This window comes from Chanos chanos, chromosome 7 (assembly GCF_902362185.1).
Source record: "Chanos chanos chromosome 7, fChaCha1.1, whole genome shotgun sequence".
In the NCBI taxonomy this organism is placed as follows: domain Eukaryota; kingdom Metazoa; phylum Chordata; class Actinopteri; order Gonorynchiformes; family Chanidae; genus Chanos; species Chanos chanos.
In genome coordinates this window covers 21,937,026-21,956,424 of record NC_044501.1, presented here as the reverse complement: position 1 = coordinate 21,956,424, position 19,399 = coordinate 21,937,026, and the positions used below count along the sequence as shown (strand labels likewise).

Sequence of the window (19,399 nt, the reverse complement as noted above, 5' to 3'; positions counted from 1 at the left end):
AACAGATAGACACTGAAATGGAATGGTGGATGACTTAAAAGTTTGTTTGTAAACAAGCTATATAAAGTCTACTGGGATATTTATTAAACATTTATCACTTATGTCACTGAGCAGTCACTAAACCCAAACTTCTGTTCAACCTTTAGCTATTCCTGAAATCCCGTTGTTGAGGTGTGTGGTGCGACGGAGGGAGTTAGAGATATAAAAAGAATGCATGCACGGTCTATCTAACACAGATAATAAACAGAGAAACAACTACAACCAGGGTATAAACGGGCTAGCAGGGCTAAGCCCTCCCTATCTTTTACAATAAAGATGAGAAAATTATTGTTAAAAAACCTTATAACAGATTGTTTTACATTTTGGTGGAACCTAGAGCAGCAACAGCACCAAACAGTCGCAAGAAAAACACAGGATATATCCAAATGGGCTTATTTTTTACAGCCCAAACACAGTAGCATCAGCTACCATTCATCTTCGTAGGGTCAAGTGAGTGACAAGTGTCATGCCACGCCCCCTTGAATTGCTGATCATTTGGGCTAAATTAATTCAGCCCACAGCCCATTTACTTTTGACCAATGACAGCGAATGTACAGACGATACATACAGTGAGGTGCTACTGTAGCACCTGCATGTATGAGAGTGGGGAGAAAGAAGTGAGCGACTGTGGCAATGGTGGGCGTTAGCATGAACGAGGCGGACTATTTACTTTCACATCCATTTTCTTCGATGTCGTTGGTGGAAGAATTGGAAGTGAAGAGACTGGGGACACATCGTCTAGACGACGTTCACAAAAGGACAACCGACAAAATCGTAAGTTTTGTAACTTGGCTTTAACGAAATGACTGGCTAGCGATAAGTGTAGCTAAGAATTCGCTTTTCTGTTTCCCATGCGTGCTTTTTGGAAGAGACATGGCTTGGACCGTGAATTCCTATAAGTTTCAGCTTTGCAACCGCACTCCCTCCCAGAACCCAAAGACTCATTGGTTTCCCTCACGCTGCCTGGCGGGTTGTAGGGGACGCTGCGGGATCGCGGCTCGGCAATGTTTACGGTCGGGAGCAGGACAGTTTCTGATCGTCTTCGATCCTCCAACTTTCGTTCTTGAGTTATGAAAACATTCTTGGCAAATGCTTTCACCTTTGTTTGCCTTGCGCCGGTCCATGAATTTCACCTATGTGCAGTACAGAAGCCCCCAGCTGTCCCTCTAAATCGTGGCCCTGTGTTGCAAAATGGTTGTGATATAAAAACAGTTGCAGTATCTATGGGCAGTCGTTACAGTTGGAACACGTTTTGTAGTGCATCCCTAGGTAGACCGATTTCTGACATTGTAGGCTACGTGATGGAGCATTCTGTTCTATCATGCAGCCTATCATTCCATCATTCTTGCATATTTTGTTTTTGTTAAAATGACATGTGTTAATGTGTACAGAGGAAAATAGTTAAATGGTATGTAGCCTGTGTGTGTGTGTGTGAGAGGGGGAGGGGGGGAGGCAGATACAGAGTTCGTTGGCATCAGGCCATTCTTGTGGGTACCTCTCTATGGTGTTGTTGTAGAGCACTTGCTATAACATGGTATATATTGTCCTTGCTGTAACTTGGTATCTCGGATGTGATGCTGCTGTTGCTGCAGTGTAAACTACTGATGGGTATAATCCACTTGTTAGCCCACCCACCCAATATTACCACCAGCTGTCACTGACTACAACACACAATCTAAGACCGACTCTAAGTGAATCACAGCGATATATTCAAACCACAGATGAATTCAAATAAAAACTATTTTCGCATTTTAGCTAAATACAATTAAAACTAACATTTGCCCAGATGCCAGCCTTACTTGGGATCGCTCTTGCTTGCCGATCGAAGGTGTGTTTCCTGTTATCCGATGAACAGCGTGTAGCACAGGTCCAGGGAAACAGTCCTTTTTGTCCCAGCTCATCAGCTGAACATCTTTGGATTTTGTTGGTTGTCCGAAGATTTGGAAAAGGTTTTGCTTGCAGTTCGTCGACGTCTTGGAGAAACAAAAAGGGATCCGCCTTTCTTTTCAATAAAACTGCGTGGGCTGCAGTATAATTATCGGTTTTAATCTAAGAGTCACAACTATGAGCGAAAGGTACGTTCCAACTTTGGCCAGAAGTTTAGCACAGATGACTCACGTGGTTGTTCTTTGCTTGTCCTTGCAAGGTACCAGTATCTCTGTTACAAGTGGTGTCCACCACCAGAGAGAAAGAATTTCATTCTAGGCACGGGTTTTAAGGGGACAGCTGCGTCGTCACTTTTACAGCACTGCTGTATCCAATACCGTTACATTGAAAGAGGAGAAGCTGAGTGGAGACAGTTCATGAAGTTGAGCAAAGAATTATGGGTATCAGGCTATGGGCAGGGTAGGCCCACGTTAGCGATCCTTGTGTTCTTTATGTTAGTTTCAATTAGTAATTTCATTTGTGTTTGTGAAACTGAGAGTGTGTTCTCCATTTTTGTAGTTTTTACGGTGCTAGCGGTCGTCAAGACAATAGATACAAAATTAAAGCCCCTGTCGAACTCCCGGCATCACATTTTATCAAGCCAAGGGACATTACAGTGACATTAGTGACATATTAGTGGCTTGCCTGTGTTGTCCTGAGCGCCTGGTTGGTAAGTGCTGGTAGATCTGCTTGTCCCACAGTCCTCTATCGTGGGTTTTTTTTTTTTTTTTTCGTTATCCATTTTCAGATGTCCAGTTTGTTTGTTTAAAGCAAGATAACAAACTAAGCTAGCTACCCTCTTGCAATACCGTGGGAAAGTTGCCAACTCGGAGTCCACACACAAAGCAACACGACGCTAGTTTAGTTGTCTCACCCAGACAGCCAGTCAAGTGGATTTGCGTGGATTTGAAAATGTAGGCTAGAACGTGACTTCGGTTTTAGTGAATTATGGTGGGTTAAATTATGTATTAGTATTTTAAGATAAAAATAAATACATAAATAAAAGAAGAATTCAAATTAGGCCTTAATCTTCACTGAGGGGGTAGGGTCGTCCATCTGAGGGGGCGACACCCTCGTAAACCCGCCCTGCCCGGCGCTGGGCCTGCTTGGTATTGTCGATAACAATGTGTGGTTTTTTGCTCAGTGATAGGAATGTCACGCAAATGTGTATATTTTCTATATGTGCTGTATTGTGGACCTTCACTACCTGAAGTTCAGAGAGCGGGCAAGATCAAAAATTAAGATTTAATAATCCACAGGATGTATTTTGTTAAACTTGTATCCACTCAAAATTCCCCAAATTTCTCAAGTGTTTTTACAGCAAGCTAGCTATACCCTCCATTGTTCTAACTTTGCATGATGTTTTTGTACTTTACACATTTTCAAACAAATTCTACATGGATTCATTTTAATTATTCCTGTCAGTAATCTGGACTTCAGTAGATTAGTCATATGTCCGTATGGCAGTTACCTGTAAAACATGAGTTGTCTTACTGAGGACCAACTCAAGCTAATACTCAGAGTTAATACTCAGTGAGAGTAAGTGTTTAGATGTAACTGTATGACTTTGCAGTTAATGTCCAGCAGTTGTTAGCTGTAAAGTTGAATATATTTCCTACTGAAATACCATACCACACTGAGGTTTTTAGATCTACGGACAAATTAACAAATAATGTAAAAAATTCTTTAAAATGTAGTACGTTGTGAAAACAACAAAGTGTAACTAATTCATTCGAAGGTTTTGACATGAAAACTGACATACATTTGCATGTATTTGTTTCTGAAAGAGAAAAATGACAGGCAGATGACCACCTAAAGGACATCACTTTTAAGTAACACAGAAAGCAGTTATTCATGTTGGCTCAACCATTACAATAAGCAGTTTGCATGAGAAGGAGCTTCTCACGTGTTTGAAAAATTTATGGTCTCGAATCCCATAGATGAGTGGGCTTAACAGTCTTGGAATAATATTTGTGAGGAGATAATTGAAGAAGGTGATTTTCGTTCTGTGAGCTGGGAAAAAGGGAATCAAAACCATGTCTAAAACTGGAGTGAGATAAGACAGCATACACAGGAGCAACTGAATCCCATGTAACAATATTGTGCTCTGAGCCTTTTTTGCAGAACTGTCTACTGCAGCCTTTTTAGCTGTAAGTAATACTCTAATATATGTGAAGATAAGAACTATCCACACAAATGACATGTAAATAACTTGCACTACAACGGTCTTTTCCTCATGATATTTTGTGGTATATATATTAAGAGTATAGCAAACAATAAATGAGTTAAAAATGGTTAAAGGTCGGGTGGCAATTACAATGATGACATCAGTCAGCCCAGGAATAAATCCCACACTCCAGATCAGGCATATGAGGATGTAAGTCCTGTGTACAGTGCAGATCTGAGGGTGGTGTAATGGTTTACAAACAGCAATGTAACGCTCTATAGCCATACCGGCCAGGTTTAGTGGAGTGTTTTTGTGAGTGGATGACCCAATAACAAGTAGTGCACAACAAACTGAAACATTTACAAAAGGCCATGCATATGTAAGAACATAGAGTGTTACGGATAAAAAAATCATAAGCATATCATTCATTACCAGATGAATGTACAGAATGTACCGAGGGTCACTTTGAAAAATGGAATTTTTGAAGAATGTTACCACTAATATCCCATTTATGAAGATTATTATGAAGCCAAGAAAAACAATAACAATGTTTTTGGCAAAGGCCTCTTCAAAATTGTCCACTTTTGTTGTGTTCATTGTCCTGCCTCATTAGATTCTCCACATTCACCTGGAATCAATAACACAAAAAGAGAGCAAAACATCATTTCAAATTAAAAAATCAATCTGACAGCACAGAGAAATTCTTAAATGTACAGTGTTCCATCAAATCTGTTTGTCCTTAGGAAATGCATTATAGATTGATCCTTTCAAATCCCATTGCCTGCAAAGCTATTTCCTCAAGAATGATCTTTGCTATAATTTTCATCTGTGATTTTTTTTTAATTGTCTCAAACAGACAGATAAGATCTCTAAAAGTTGAATGGAGTAGGTATTTCTAAAATGCCAGTGATCTCAGAAAAAAGGACTGGCTATAGTGACACTTACTTTACAGAGGTCTGATTCATGGAAAGAGCGTCATACTCACAGAGGGTATCAGAATATCACAGAATATCACACAGTGTCATCGTTTTATAAGGTGGCATCAGTGTGAAATCAGTCCATGACCAGGGGCCCTGGTGGGTGGTGACATCTCACTCACACCCCCACACCATCCTCCTCTAATTTAAAGTAAATCTTTACCTTTTTCAAGGAAATGAATGTAAATAATTCTGACTCTTAAAAAAAGTGTTCATTCATTGATTCATTTTTCCATTTAAAGATAAGTTTAAATCTATATTATTATATAATCTATTTATATATTCATTTTGTTTGTTCTGTGTATTTATGTGCTCAGACTTTTGTAAGCTACATTATTTGTTGAAAATAATATTCAAACCTGCAGCTTATGTTCCAGATGCACACCATGGCTACAAAGAAGCTACTAGGATCACATGCAAACAGAGCAATTTAGAAACAGAGGTCACATAAAGAGCATTGTTAACCATTACGTTTTATTAAAGATGTTCCTCATTTCAATTGTTAATGAGATGGATGTGTGAATTGTGACTGCTCATACTGGGATGTGAACTTGGTGCCAGGTTTTGTGAGAAATGAAAGGAAAGCAAAGTATCAAAAATTAGGTTTACAGCAAAATGACAAAGGTTGCAAGTATATACGGTTAGCATGACAGAATAATCTCCTGAACATACTTGGGATTTTAAAAGACAACCAGTAAATATAACTATATTTAACTGCAAGATTAACTAGTCTGATATAACCTCTTGCAAAATCACAAGCTTGCCAAAATGCAGCAATCCAAAAATTAAAAAAATGAGACAGCGCCAAATAGAGACAAACCTTACTCTCACAATTTCCAGAACAAATGTGTGTGAAATCTTTTCAGAATGAAACCACAAGCTACTGCACACAAGTGTCAGTCAAGTTCTTATAGTGGTAATACTGCTTTTTTAATAAATCACAAAGTACATCAGACAAAAAAAGGAAACATCTAAGCCAAAAACCTGAGATAACAAATAACATATGACTCCTACAATACCCTACACATAAAAGCACTGAAACTCCATATGATGCCTGCGCCTCAGGGGATCAGTGGCACGCTAAACCTCGGATGAGCGGTGCAACTTCAGCCCCACACTCAGGGATAGCAGCCACTCAGCTGAAAACACAACACCAAGAAAAACACATGGCCTGTCAAAACATCAACAAAAAACACATGGCATTTTTGGAATTAAATGTATGGTGTTCCATCAAATCTATTTGTCCTTAGGAAATGCACTATAGATTGATCCTTTCAAATCGCATTGCCTGCCAAGCTATTTCAGAGGTCTGATTCATGGAAAGAGCATCACAACTACTCTGATCTGAGGTGACCTAATGCACCATCTTGGGGAAACCGGGGAGCCAGGAGGACCAGGAGACTTGGGGAGGACACAGACAGACACTGGGGGTGGGGCAGAAGACAGGGCTGGGACATCTGGAGGCTCTGCAGGTGATGGGGGGGACAGAGGGTCAGGAGGCTCTACAGGCAGAGTAGGCAATGGTAGGTGCTGCTTAGGCACTGCTGCAGGTCCTGCAACTGGAGCTATGGGTGTGATAGCTTCCAGAACCAGAGGAGGGACCTCTGCAGCAATGGGAGTGGGACCAGGAGCCGGGGGAGGGGCCTCCAACATGACAAGAATAGTACCCAGAGCTGGGAGAGGGGCCTCCAAGGTGACAAGGATGGGACCAGGAGGCTCTGTAAGGGGGCAGCAGAGGCAGGCACAGGAGCAGGACCAGGGAGCCCAGAGGCAGGCACAGCCTCTGTGGTGATGGGACCAGGAGATCCAGAGGCAAGCACTATAAGCTCATATATCCTCATTCATAGCTTTCATTAAGGATAAGCTTGAGGCTAATTGGGAAGCATCTCTCAAGCACTTCTAGCACCTGTTAGTAGTTCGTTTCTAACCACTGTTAGATCTTGGTTTCGAGATTGAATAACAGATCAATGGGGAATTGTGGGGCTCTGCCATATAAGAGGATAACTGCAGAATATCCAGCGACTTCATGTCAAATACAGTTTAGGCCTGCATAAGGGGAGGCAAGTGGTCTTTCCATTCACTCACGTAGCCACAAGCTTTGTTGGAGTGTCCCATTTACCCTTTCCACCAAACTGCATCATGACTCATAAGACATGGCCTGTGAGTGAGCAATTCCTGAGAGATGTTATACTCTGTAGTACAGGTTGCTTTCAAACTCATGCCCCTGATCATCCCAAAGTTCTCCAGGGTGGTCAAAATGGGAATGGTCTTGGAATATCCAGACCTGCTGTGTTTCCTGACTTTTTCTTTGGTGGGTACACCTGCATAGCATGGTCTATGAGAACAAGTATGTATTCATGTCCACCTTTACTTGGTTCCAGATGTAAATAGTCAACACACACAGGTTAAAAAGGGGAATATTTTGTAACCAAATTCATTGTGAGAAACTGGGGTGCTTCTTCGTAATGCCTTCAAGGCAGAAGAATATGTAGCCAAAAGATGTGTCAACATTAAAGATCGACAGAATCATTATTGTGCAAGATGGACCACCTTATTTGTACCGTGTCAGAAATAAACTTCAGCTCGGAAAATAACATTAGTGGCTCACCCCGGCCAGGGGCAGTTGAGGGTTAAGTCCCTTGCCCAAGGGCACTTCAGCCGTGGATGTTGTGGGACGGGAAAGTGCTGTTCACCCACTCCACCTGTCCACATTTTTCCTGTCAAACCTGGGGATTGAACCGGCAACCCTCCGGTCGCAAGCTTCTCCAACCACTCGGCCACAACTGCCCCTTACTGTATATGTAAGGTTAATACCATAACCATTAACTATAAATACAAAGGAACTGCATAAGTTAAGTGTTATAAATGGACAGTCTGTATAGGGTTCTTACCACTGATCTACATCATGTCAGAAATGAATTTACACTTGTAGATAGACTGCTATTGTCATAACATATATTTTTGTACCCCTAAAAATGATGTTAAGTGGTTTGATAGAAAAGACCCACTAAATATAATAAAAATGCAAGGAAAGGTATGTAGTGAGTAAAAGTTTTTCAATGGGGAAACACCCAGCCGTCCACCGCAAATACTTAAATGAACATCCATGGCTTGACATCACAAAAAATAACAAGAGAAAATCTTTATTTAAAATTTAATCATTCTTCAGAGTTAACAAATATGACTCAATTGTTCCTCCTGTTTATGGTAGGACAAAAGTAAATATTTTTTGTTGAAAATATTTGACATGGCTGGGCATAAACCTTCCTAAACCCAAGTATGTTCAAAATTATGCAATAAATTCTGAAAATTATTTCAAAACCTTTGACATAAAAATGACTTCAGTTCACCGCGTTCTGGTAGGCAGCTTGAAGTACTATTTTTTAAAATGCATAAAATTTATTTTAATCACAAATTCAACTCCATTAATTACAAGCAAGGAATTCATATGGAAATGAGAGAGAGAGAGAAGGAGAGAGAGAGAGAGAGAGAGAGAGAGAGAGAGAGAGAGAGAGAACAATCAAGTAAATTATTTGTTTTGATCATCATCTCTTTAGACATTTATAAGCAATTAAAATTAAAATATGCAGATAAATAGGAAAAACCTCCTGAGGAGCACATGAAGATATCGAATGGAAAAGGAGGGTCTAATGAAAGAAAAAAATGGCATTGAGGACATTCAATGCCTGGTGAAGCTATAGAGCCTTTTCTCCAGGCATTCATCACTGAAGGACTACACATGCACGAATGTGCAATTCTTTTCAAATCTTTCATAAAACGACCAGTGAGTAATCCTGCATTTAACCCAACACCACTAAGGGTTTTTAAATCTATTTATTTATTTATTTTTATTTTGGCCGCACCTTCACAAAGATTAATCTGCATGAGAAGTAGCCTTTCATATGCTTGAGAAATTTATGGTCTCGAATCCCATAGATGAGTGGGCTTAACAGTCTTGGAATAATATTTGTGAGGAGATAATTGAAGAAGGTGATTTTTGTTCTGTGAGCTGGGAAAAAAGGAATCAAAATCATGTCTAAAACTGGAGTGAGATAAGACAGCATACACAGGAGCAACTGAATCCCATGTAACAATATTGTGCTCTGAGCCTTTTTTGCAGAACTGTCTACTGCAGCCTTTTTAGCTGTAAGTAATACTCTAATATATGTGAAAATAAGAACTATCCACACAAATGACATGTAAATAACTTGTACAGCTGTTGTAAGTGCCTCATGATATTTTGTGTTAAATATGCTTAGGGGGTAGCAGAAAATAAATGACATAAAAACTGACAAAGGCTTGGTGGCAATTACTATTATAATGTCAGTCACACTAGGAGCAACTCCAACTGTCCATATAAAGTATATGAATATGTAGGTCCTATGTACAGTGCAGATCTGAGGGTGGTGTAATGGTTTGCAAATGGCAATGTAGCGCTCTATAGCCATACCGGCCAGGTTTAGTGGAGTGTTCTTGTAAGTGGTTGATCCAATAAGAAGCAGTATACAACAAACTGAAACATTTACAAAAGGCCATGCATATGTCAGAACATAGAGAGTTACTGATGTAAAAATCATCAGCATGTCATTGATTACCAGATGTATATACAGGATATACCGGGGATCATCGTGAAAAATGGAATTTTTGAAAAATGTTACAACCAATATCCCGTTAATGGTATTGATCATGATACCAAAAAAAACAATAACAGTATTTTTGGCAAAAGCTTCCTCAAACTTGTCAGGATTTGTTAAAGAGTTCTTTGTTGAGTTCATCATTGTGCTTTGTTGCTGCCTTCACTTTTACCTGAAATTGATAAAACTGTGACTCTCCAGAAGCACACAAAGTGAAAAATATCACTGTACAGAGACATTTTTAAATGAATGAATCTCTAATGTCTCATTTAATTTATTTTTGCAAGATCATTTTACAAAAGGACTGTTATTACCGTGAGTTGAAGTCCTTTGTTACATCAACCCATCTGGCTTATCTAGGAACTGAGCTTAAACTGATGAAGTGTTTGTTAGCTTTTTTACTCAGTTAAGATATTCATTCATTCATTCATTCATTCATTTTCTAAGCCACTTATCCTAATTAGGGTCAGGGGATATCATAAGAGAAATTATATCATTATATCATTAAGATCCTCTTTAAATTGGGTACTCTTAAGTTTCATTTTTAGAACACCAGGTTTTAGAGTGAAGAGTAACTGTAGTGACACCTACCTCAGCATGAGCTGCTCCACAGATATGCAATGTCTTTCACATACAAAGTCCTGGTTTTATAAGGTGTCCTCATTCTTTAATATTCATTGGCTTGTGAGTGTTCGTCTTTCTGCCTGTCTCTCCCTTTTTCTCCCTTTCTCACCCTCCCTCACCTAGTACATGTGTGTGTGTGATGAGTGTGTGTGTGTGTGTGTGTGTGTGTGTGTGTAAATCCCGAATCATACAGGTTAAAGGAAAAAAAAATTCTCAGGTTAATCTGCAGGTGTGAACTGAACCGACCTGCTTAAGAGCAGTATGTAAACAGTCCTCATAGGCAAGCGAAGTAGGCCATATAAAGTCTACCTGAAAACACTTGAAATATCCGTCAGTTGTAAATCTTTGCCTCACAACACAAAAGACAAGGTGGCAGAAAATTAGGCAGAAAAATTCTATAGTAACTGTTTGATACTGATCATTTATGTCATTGAGCTGAGGCAGCGGGTCAGTGTAACAGCTGAAGTGTCACATAGACAATATGAAGCTAACAGGCTAGTAGTATATACAGGCTAGTCCTACACTTTATGTCAAACTGTCAATCAAAGTGATTTATGACCCCCCTGTGAGGACACCCCTCCCCTCTCTCCCTCCCTTGGCCGGCATGATTGACAGGGCTAGTCAGGACATGTACGGGCCAGTCCCGCTTGTAATAAATACGCTTGACCTGGAAATAGTGTTCTGTACATATCCTGGTGCTCGCGACTAAGTCTAACGAGTTAGCTGTTTAAAAATGTCTGCATCTACAGTGGCAAAGAGTGTGAAGAGGGTGCGTCTCGTCACTATTAGCGACGACGCTATAGCGGTCAATAAAATGACTTTTACGTCAAAAAAGGAGAGGAAATCCGAGAGTTTGATTCATTTTCTTCAAAATGAGAATGAAATGGTGGAATACGAATGGCCGCTGTTTGATGGGCACGTTGCTGGAAAACCTTTCGACAAGGTTGCGCGATCTGTGAAGCTGTACGCCATTGAATCTGGGGAGATGTTTACAGAGGACACGATACACATACCGTTCCTTGGTAAAGACTGGAGTTTGTTCAGAAACAAAGTTTGGAGAGACCTTGAAGTTGCTGGTTTGGAACGTGTCTACAACGCGGTGTGGAATAGTATGACACAACAGAAAAGCTACTACATATTTGCTAATCGTTTTGAAAAGGATCCTAATGATTATGTGTATATGTGTTGTGGCGATTACACGATTGTGAATGTGGGTGAAGATATAGATGTTGAGAGGATCATGCGTGACCTGAAAGTTATGTTTCTTTGGAAAGACATGCCTGCTTTACATGCGGTTTTCAAGAAGATTGATAGGTTGTTCAAATGGTGTAATGTGCTGGACAGATACCAAGACATCAAAGTAAAACTTTTTCAGACGTGTGACTCTGACATTGGGTGTGACTGTGGGGGTGTCCGTTCGGAATCACCACCCATTCTCTACATGCATTAAAAAGACTGTCAGCTCTGACACGGACCCCATCTCAAAGACTTGTTGATCACTGACTAGCTATGTCGCAGGTAAATGAAACAACCATGCCTGAAGACTGCCGTTGGCTCGACGAATTTTGTGAGAAGCTTGGGAAAATGAATTTGACTTACACACGGGGGTCTGAGTCTCCCGAAATGCTGACAGGATCGTCTTCTCCAGGGGGCGTAGAGACTACGTTCACACTACCACAACCAGCTGAAGACGTGGATGGCTGCATATCCCTGCTGGGGTTCAGACTCATAAAGGCCGCTGTGAGTGTCATACTCGAACACATCATTGAAGCAAAGTTGCAGGAACGTTGTTTTGTGTGTCAGATGAACCACCCGAGTCAGTTACGACATTTGTCTCTTTGAACCAGACCCCTACTTTTTTCATTCATACATCGATGAAATAAAAGAGAAACTATTTAAGCCGGAGTTACCACAAGCCATCGCACGCCTTTTGGGGCATACGGACTATGACTACACCTGCAAAAAATCCACGGCTCTGTGGAGGCTTTTGTCTACAAGCTGGAAGACGAACCGTACATTTGTGGGAAACTGAGGGAAATCAGGGAAAATCTTGTTGATCCGCAGTGTGAAGACAGTGTTTACAACGCTCTGGACTGTTGGCGGGGAAGAAGCGGTTGACTTTACAACTACTTTACACACATTTACTGATTCATTTTTCAACAATTTGATTACTCAAACATCTGTTATGTATGTACACAGACAAATGATGTGTCCGATGTCGAGACTTCTATGTTACGAGTCCACACACTCCAAAAGATCAGTTACAGTCACGTGACATGGTTTGGCACCGCTTGTGCACATCTGCAACAGGTCATGCCACTCTTCAGACACATTCCTGGCTAACGTCATTTGGTTTTTCAGGTTGTGCAGATATTGAGCACTGACCGTTTGTACAGCGTTAAAATGGTCGATCTCATCGGCTGTAACTTTGTATAACAAGGCAGTTCATTCAAATTTCATACGTTGTTTTTAACAAATCCCTTTGACAAACTCCGCCAGGCCCTGCCACAAACATTCCCCATGTTGACACAAGTCAACCGCTTCTTCCCCACCAACAGTCCAGAGCATTGTGAACACCGTCTTCACACTGCAGATCCACAAGATTTTCCCTGATTTCCCTCAGTTTCCCATAAATGTACGGTTTGTCTTCCAGCTCGTAGACAAAAGCCTCCACAGAGCCATGGATTTTTACTACTACTAAGTGCTACTAACAATAACATTTATTGATTAGTATAATTTAGATTATTCTTTCTAATGATATTCTGTTTTCTTTTTTTCTTTCTGTACCGGTCCTGTAAGCCTACGATTGACTACATAGCTGTTAAAAGTGGCCACATCCACAAGATGAAAGAAAAGTTTCTTATACCATTTTAAGGTTTTCCTGGTGCCCTCAACAAAGCTGTTTTGTTTGTTGAAGTTGTCAAATAGACCCCATCTTTTGATTGTCCTCAATTATGCACACAGACATTGACACTCTTCTCCCTGTGGCATGGTCTTTTTTGCCTGTTGCATGCATTTCTGCCTTGTGGACTGTTGACAGTACATGGACATCTCTTTTGTTGTGTCATTTTGTTGCCGGCATTGTGCCATTATTGTAAAAGGCCACCTCACACCTGCCCATTTTCTTTTCAAATTTTGGCAATCCCTTTCTTGTTGGCCTCGCAGTGCCACAGGCCCCAGTTTGGTTGTCCCAAAAGCACTGGGAGAGGGCAGGACTCGAGTACCAGTTGTCCATGAAGACTGAATACCCTTTGTTGAGATAGGGCTGCTTAGGGGTGAGGATAGCCACTCCAGACATCCCAACACCATCAAAGATAGTATGTCTGAGGAACTCCCAGTACTGGTGGACATAACCAGACAGGACATCACAGAGGACAAACCCTAAATCTGTACCGCTTTGAGGTGATATACCGTTTAAAAGACAGTCGTCCTTCCCATTTCAAGATGGATTCGTCGATGCAGAGGTCCTTGTAGGGGTAGAAGACGAATGACTTCAAATTGAATTTAGAATATTTCTAATTTTGTGAAGGGGGTCTGAGGCGGGGCTGGAGTTGCTGAAGTGCAGTGCATGGAGGAGGAGGAAGAAACGGTCCTGAGAAAAGTCTACAGGGAAGAAAGGGGTGGACAGCATGGGGTCTACAGTCCAGTAGTCCCTCATATTATTTATTTATTTTTTTTTGACAAGACCCATAATCATGACTGTGGTGAGGAATGTGTAGATTTCAGCCACTGAGGTGTCCACCCATTTTGCAATCTTTCCCACACCCTCAGACCTCTCCTTCAGAATTTCTGCATATTTGTTTGTTTCATTCACAATAACACCCACTGTGGATATGTTGAGAAATTATTTAAAACACTCCGCCTCCTTAACTTCATCTGGATTGGTCCTTACCCCAGATTGGGAACCATCAAGTACCACAAGATTGGGTGTGAACTCTCCTGTCCTCCAGGATCCATCCTCTCTGTCCTCTGATGCCACCTCAAAATTGTCAGGGTCATCCAAAGCAGTCAGATTCTCAGGTGATTCTTCCTCAGACGAAACATCACTCTCCTCAGCTCTCAGATCAGTGTCAGAGTCAGAATCATCCTGAAATATCTGCCTAATCTGTTCATCTTTGAGCTGTATCCTTGTCTTTGGTGTTTTAAGTTTATCCATTTTTTTTAAAAATAAAGATGTTAATTATCCAAATATGTGCTTGTCAGTAAGACGATGTTAGCCTTGATGCTAGTGTCACTCGTTTGACTTTGACTTTGACTTTGACTCGCGACTCATTTGACAAGATGATTTGTTGTACAACAGCACGAGCTATGGTGGCTATGGTTACAATACCATAGTAGTTACGAATGAATAAGGGAGAAGATAAATACTCGATAAATGGTTTACTAAGCTGTGTAACAAAAACAACAGCTTGGCAATGTAAAGAGGACTGGTTTGATTAATCACAACAATATACATACACAATATTATGGGTGCATTTATTGTAATGAAATCTTGGTTGCTTATACATTTGACTGTCATTTGCCGGTAGTGCTTTGACACATGCCAAGTATGCCCGATCTGTTATGCTCTCAAGTGTACTGCATAGCCTTCGCTATGTCCGCCATGTGTTGTGCGATTTAGTTATCAACTCAACAGGCAACTCAAAAAGTATACAGTACCAGTATAAAACCTCTAAGTGTAAATATGATGGCATATCGATTTTACTCTTGAATTGCCATTAACTTGAATTGTTGCGTCACAAGTTAGAATACGTTAGAATGTTCATTGTTTAATATTCCAAATCACACAGGTGTGACAATACACTTCAACAGAAAGTAGGAAGCAGCACACCAGTGTGACGCTACGCGCTGCAGGGTTAAGAAGTGACTTATATGCATTATCATCTTTTCTTGGCAAAGAAAGCTTCCAGCCTCTATTCTGAGCTCTTGTGGCAATAACTACTGGCTCTACAATGAGGTTCCACCTTCTTCCTCAGTTACAGGGCTGACATCCAGAACAAATGTTTCCTCTGCATTAGGAGGAACTGGCTCGCTTTCCTCTGCAATAATGGACTCACCATCCCCTCCAACACCTTGAATCCTGTGCAGAGCTTGCAAGTTTTCACCTCCAATAATGTCAAGAACCACATCTGTGTAATCACCTGTCCTGAAGGGCTTGTTGCCTGTTTGGGTGTTTTTTGGTTCAGCATGGTCTTTGTTTCCCTGGCCTTCAGAGTCTTTCATCTAAATTTCACTCGCTTTTTGGTCCTCTTCTGGCCAGACCCCATGGCATTCACATTTTGGTTGATTTCATCTCTGTCTTTTTCCTTTTTGTTAGTCACTTTGTAATGGTCACCCATTAAAAAATATATAAATATATATATGTTTTAATATGTCTATTTTTTTTACCTTTCCTCCTTGTGTTCTCATTGAAATGTCTGTTTATAAAATTGTCTTAATAATAAACAGATAGTTGGAGGATGGGACTATCAGACAGCAAGCATTAGGAAAAAAACACGGGAAAAGGACTAAGGTCCCATCTATTGGACTGCCAATCAGTTGGAGGTGTTGGTGGGATGGGACAAGTTTTTTTATGTACTGCCAGCAGGTTAGGTTGGGAGAAGGCAGAAGCGGCGCAGCGCGAGAGGCGGCATCACCTTCTGTTCATGTTGGTCAACATTTGTGTTGATAAATGTCGCACATTACAAGGATTACTCTTCTTGTTGGCGTGGACGCACGCAATTGATCTTTTTTCACTTTTTGGTAATTTTTCCCCTTTTACCTCTAATGTGGGGCAAAATCCTGGAAGCGGTCGCCAACTGGTACAGACGGGTGAGACACGGGTTTTTTTAAACAGGACCGCCGAGTCCCATTCGGAGAGGTGTAGCGTATCATTGGTATTCAAAAGACCTGTGCGCTTTGCGAAGCCGGGATGTGCAATGTATATAGTGGACTTTTTGGTGGGGATCTGTGGGTTTGTACATAGTGTAAATCATGAATTTTTGTTGGGAAATTGTGTTGTTTGATTGTATGGTGTTGTCTGTTTGTCTGTCAGGTGCACTTTGTAAATAATGTGCGCAGTCTTTTTTTTCCCCTTTGGAATAAATGTATGGTGAGGATTTATTGTTCTGTAAACGGTTTAATTCAAATCTGGTATAAGTACGGGCAGTTCAACGGAGGATTGTGAGTACAGTAATATGTATTTTCTCCTTACTGTGTTTTTAAAAAGGACGGCGTAGGGTTTTTTTTTCCATCATCACCAGCAGCTGTGGTATAGTCAAGTAGTCCGCCCAGACCTTTTTATGCGTTTGTAGCCCTTTCTATTCTGAGAAATACAGTGTTCGTTACAACTTTTCTACCCCTATTAGAATGACAGCTTCCTACTGTTGAGGCATAATGGTACCTAACACCCTCCAGCAGTGTGTGGGTTTCTGCAACCGTGAAATTAGGTCCTTTTGAGTCCATGGTTCCACCTCTTTGGTGTAGTGAACATGGAGTTTCTAGGCCTTGGACATGATTAATTTAATTGAACACAAGGCAAAGCACATCAGCTAATTGATGTTTAATGGGTGTGTGCTTGAAAAGACCAGTTACAGGACTTACAGAAAGGCACTGACATGGCAGGTATTGTCTATCGCCACCACTGGCTGGGTAGGAGAGGATACCGTCAAAGGGTGTACATTGAGCGTACAAAACCACTGGAGCAATACACCACTGAGGAACTGTATGATTGGATCCTTGAATCCACCCTTCTGCTGGGATCAGGATGATCCTGATTTTGTTTGGATCAAAAGTATCCCAATCCTACTAAAAGGTTTTGAACAACACATACTGAAGGTTTGATCCAGATCAGAACCAAGACTGGATTACGTGATCTAATCCAATTTCAGAAACCTTTTTTTCTTTTGTACAACCCATTTTCAAGATTTGATCCAATCCAAGATTGAACTGGGCCCTTCTTAACTATTAACAATTTGTCTTCCATCGCATCTTTTCCAGTTTACCTTCCCTGTTTCCTTATAGACTTGTTCCTTGCTAGACTTTTCTCTTGTTAGTCTTGCTCCCGGTTTGCATTCCTGTTATCGCCTAGCCCCCTATAGCCTGTGTTTTTTTTTTTTTTCCCCAAGTTTGGAACGTGATCTGGATGTTCCATAGGACAGCTGGAACAATGTTCTGTGGACAGATGAGATGAAATTTTAACTTTTTGGATACTCAGTGTTGTGTTTGGAGAAAATAAAGAATGCATGCTAACACTAAAACCTCATCCTAAATGTGAAACATGGTGTGCAGAGTATGGTATGGGTCTGCTTGGCTGCCTCTTGGCCTGGATGCAATGGAGTTATGGAGGGACCAATGGATTCCAAGTCGTATCAGGAAATTCATCAGCAGCAGTTCAGGATGTGTGTCTGTGAACTAAAATTCAAAAGAAGTTGCATCATGCATCATGACACTGATCCAAACACAAGAGTAAATAAACAGCAGAGTGACTCAAACAGATAAGAAATTCTGTAGTTTAGAATGGCCAATCCTGACTTCAGAATCCTGACTTCAATCCCAGTGAAATTCTGTGGCATGATCTGAAACCATTCATTCAAGCAAGGCATCCAGAAAAAAAATACAAGAACTGAAGCAGTTTAGTATAGAGGAATGGGACAAAATACCTTCCAACTACTGAACAGACCTGATCAGCACTGATAGAAAGCATTTGGTTGAGGTTATTGTCAACAAAGGGAAGTTATGCTATTTACTTAATATAAGGGTTCACATAATTTTTCCACCAATGACCTTGATTGTTTAAACCATTCAAACAGCAAAGATCCGAACAAATATATAATCACATAATTTCACAATTGTGCATTCTGAAAACAGCAAAGTGTAGCCCATTCATTTTAAAGCCTTGACATAAAATTTGGCTAAAATTTAAAGATTGTAAGGCAATTCCAATAGTTCTCACTTACTGACGAAGGACATGAGATGGATCAACCATATGCAGAAGAGACATATGAACAACCCACTTACAATAGCAAATCAGTGCAATGATCTGTTTAAATAACATTTTAAAAATCTTTAATTCACCATCCAAGTCAAACAAACAAACAAACCTCATTCTTGTTACTGAAAGAGACAAATGGCACTGTTGGGTGACCTACATGGTATCAGTTTTTATCAGTTTTTATGTTCATCGGTTCATATGAGGATGTAAGTCCTGCGTACAGTGCAGATCTGAGGGTGGTGTAATGGTTTACAAATTGCAGTGTAGTGCTCTATAGCCATACCAGCAAGGTTTAGTGGAGTGTTCTTATAAGTGGATGATCCAATAACAAGTAGTGCACAGCAAAATGAAACATTTACAAAAGGCTATGCATATGTCAGAACATAGAGAGTTACCGATATAAAAATCATAAACATATTGTTGATTGCCAGATGAGTGTACAAAATGTACCAAGGGTCATTGTGAAAAATGGAATTTTCAAAGTATGTTTCCACTAATATCCCATTAAGAAAGATAATTATGATGCTGAGAAAAACAGTAACAATGTTTTTCGCTAAAGCTTCTTCAAAATTGTCCACTTTTGTTGTGTTCATTGCCTGCCTTGTTGGAGTCTCTGCACTGACCTGGAATTGATAACACGAAAAGATCAAACATCATTTCAAATTAAAAAATTAGTGCAGCTGCACAGAGAAATTCTTAAATGTACTGAGTATTCTATCAAATCTACTCACCCAAATAAATGGATCATAGATTGATCCCTCAAATTCTATTTTCTGCCATGCTATTCACCTCAAAAGCAAACTTCAGTATCATTTTCATTTGTGATTTCCTTTTTAATTGTCTTGAAGAGAAAGATCACCAAACCCTTCTAGAATGTCTGTGGGCTTAAAATAAAATATTCACTATGGTGACATGTACCTTAGAGCAGACTGATTCATGGAAAGAGTGTCACATCCTAAGAGAAACCGTTTATAAAGTGGCACCAGTATGAAGTCAGTGTGTCATTGTGAGGCGCTCCCACATCCTTCTCCTGCAATTTAACAAAACCTTTATCTTTATT

At 40.3% G+C, this 19,399-nt stretch overlaps 2 protein-coding genes across 2 annotated transcripts; both read right to left on the bottom strand.

Moving 5' to 3' along the window:
• Positions 1-3,817: 3,817 nt before the first annotated feature.
• LOC115817506 (odorant receptor 131-2-like) lies at positions 3,818-4,729 on the bottom strand. Its single transcript, XM_030780820.1, has one exon. It carries the CDS (start codon positions 4,727-4,729, stop codon positions 3,818-3,820), a length of 912 nt encoding a protein of 303 aa, XP_030636680.1.
• Positions 4,730-8,957: 4,228 nt separating this feature from the next.
• LOC115816130 (odorant receptor 131-2-like) lies at positions 8,958-9,887 on the bottom strand. The gene has a single exon (XM_030779098.1). It carries the CDS (start codon positions 9,885-9,887, stop codon positions 8,958-8,960), a length of 930 nt encoding a protein of 309 aa, XP_030634958.1.
• Positions 9,888-19,399: the final 9,512 nt, after the last annotated feature.

Bases quoted from the DNA above. Each gene is read 5' to 3' on its own strand.
- LOC115817506 (XM_030780820.1), bottom strand. From the start codon at position 4,729: ATGAACACAACAAAAGTGGACAATTTTGAAGAGGCCTTTGCCAAAAAC.
- LOC115816130 (XM_030779098.1), bottom strand. From the start codon at position 9,887: ATGATGAACTCAACAAAGAACTCTTTAACAAATCCTGACAAGTTTGAG.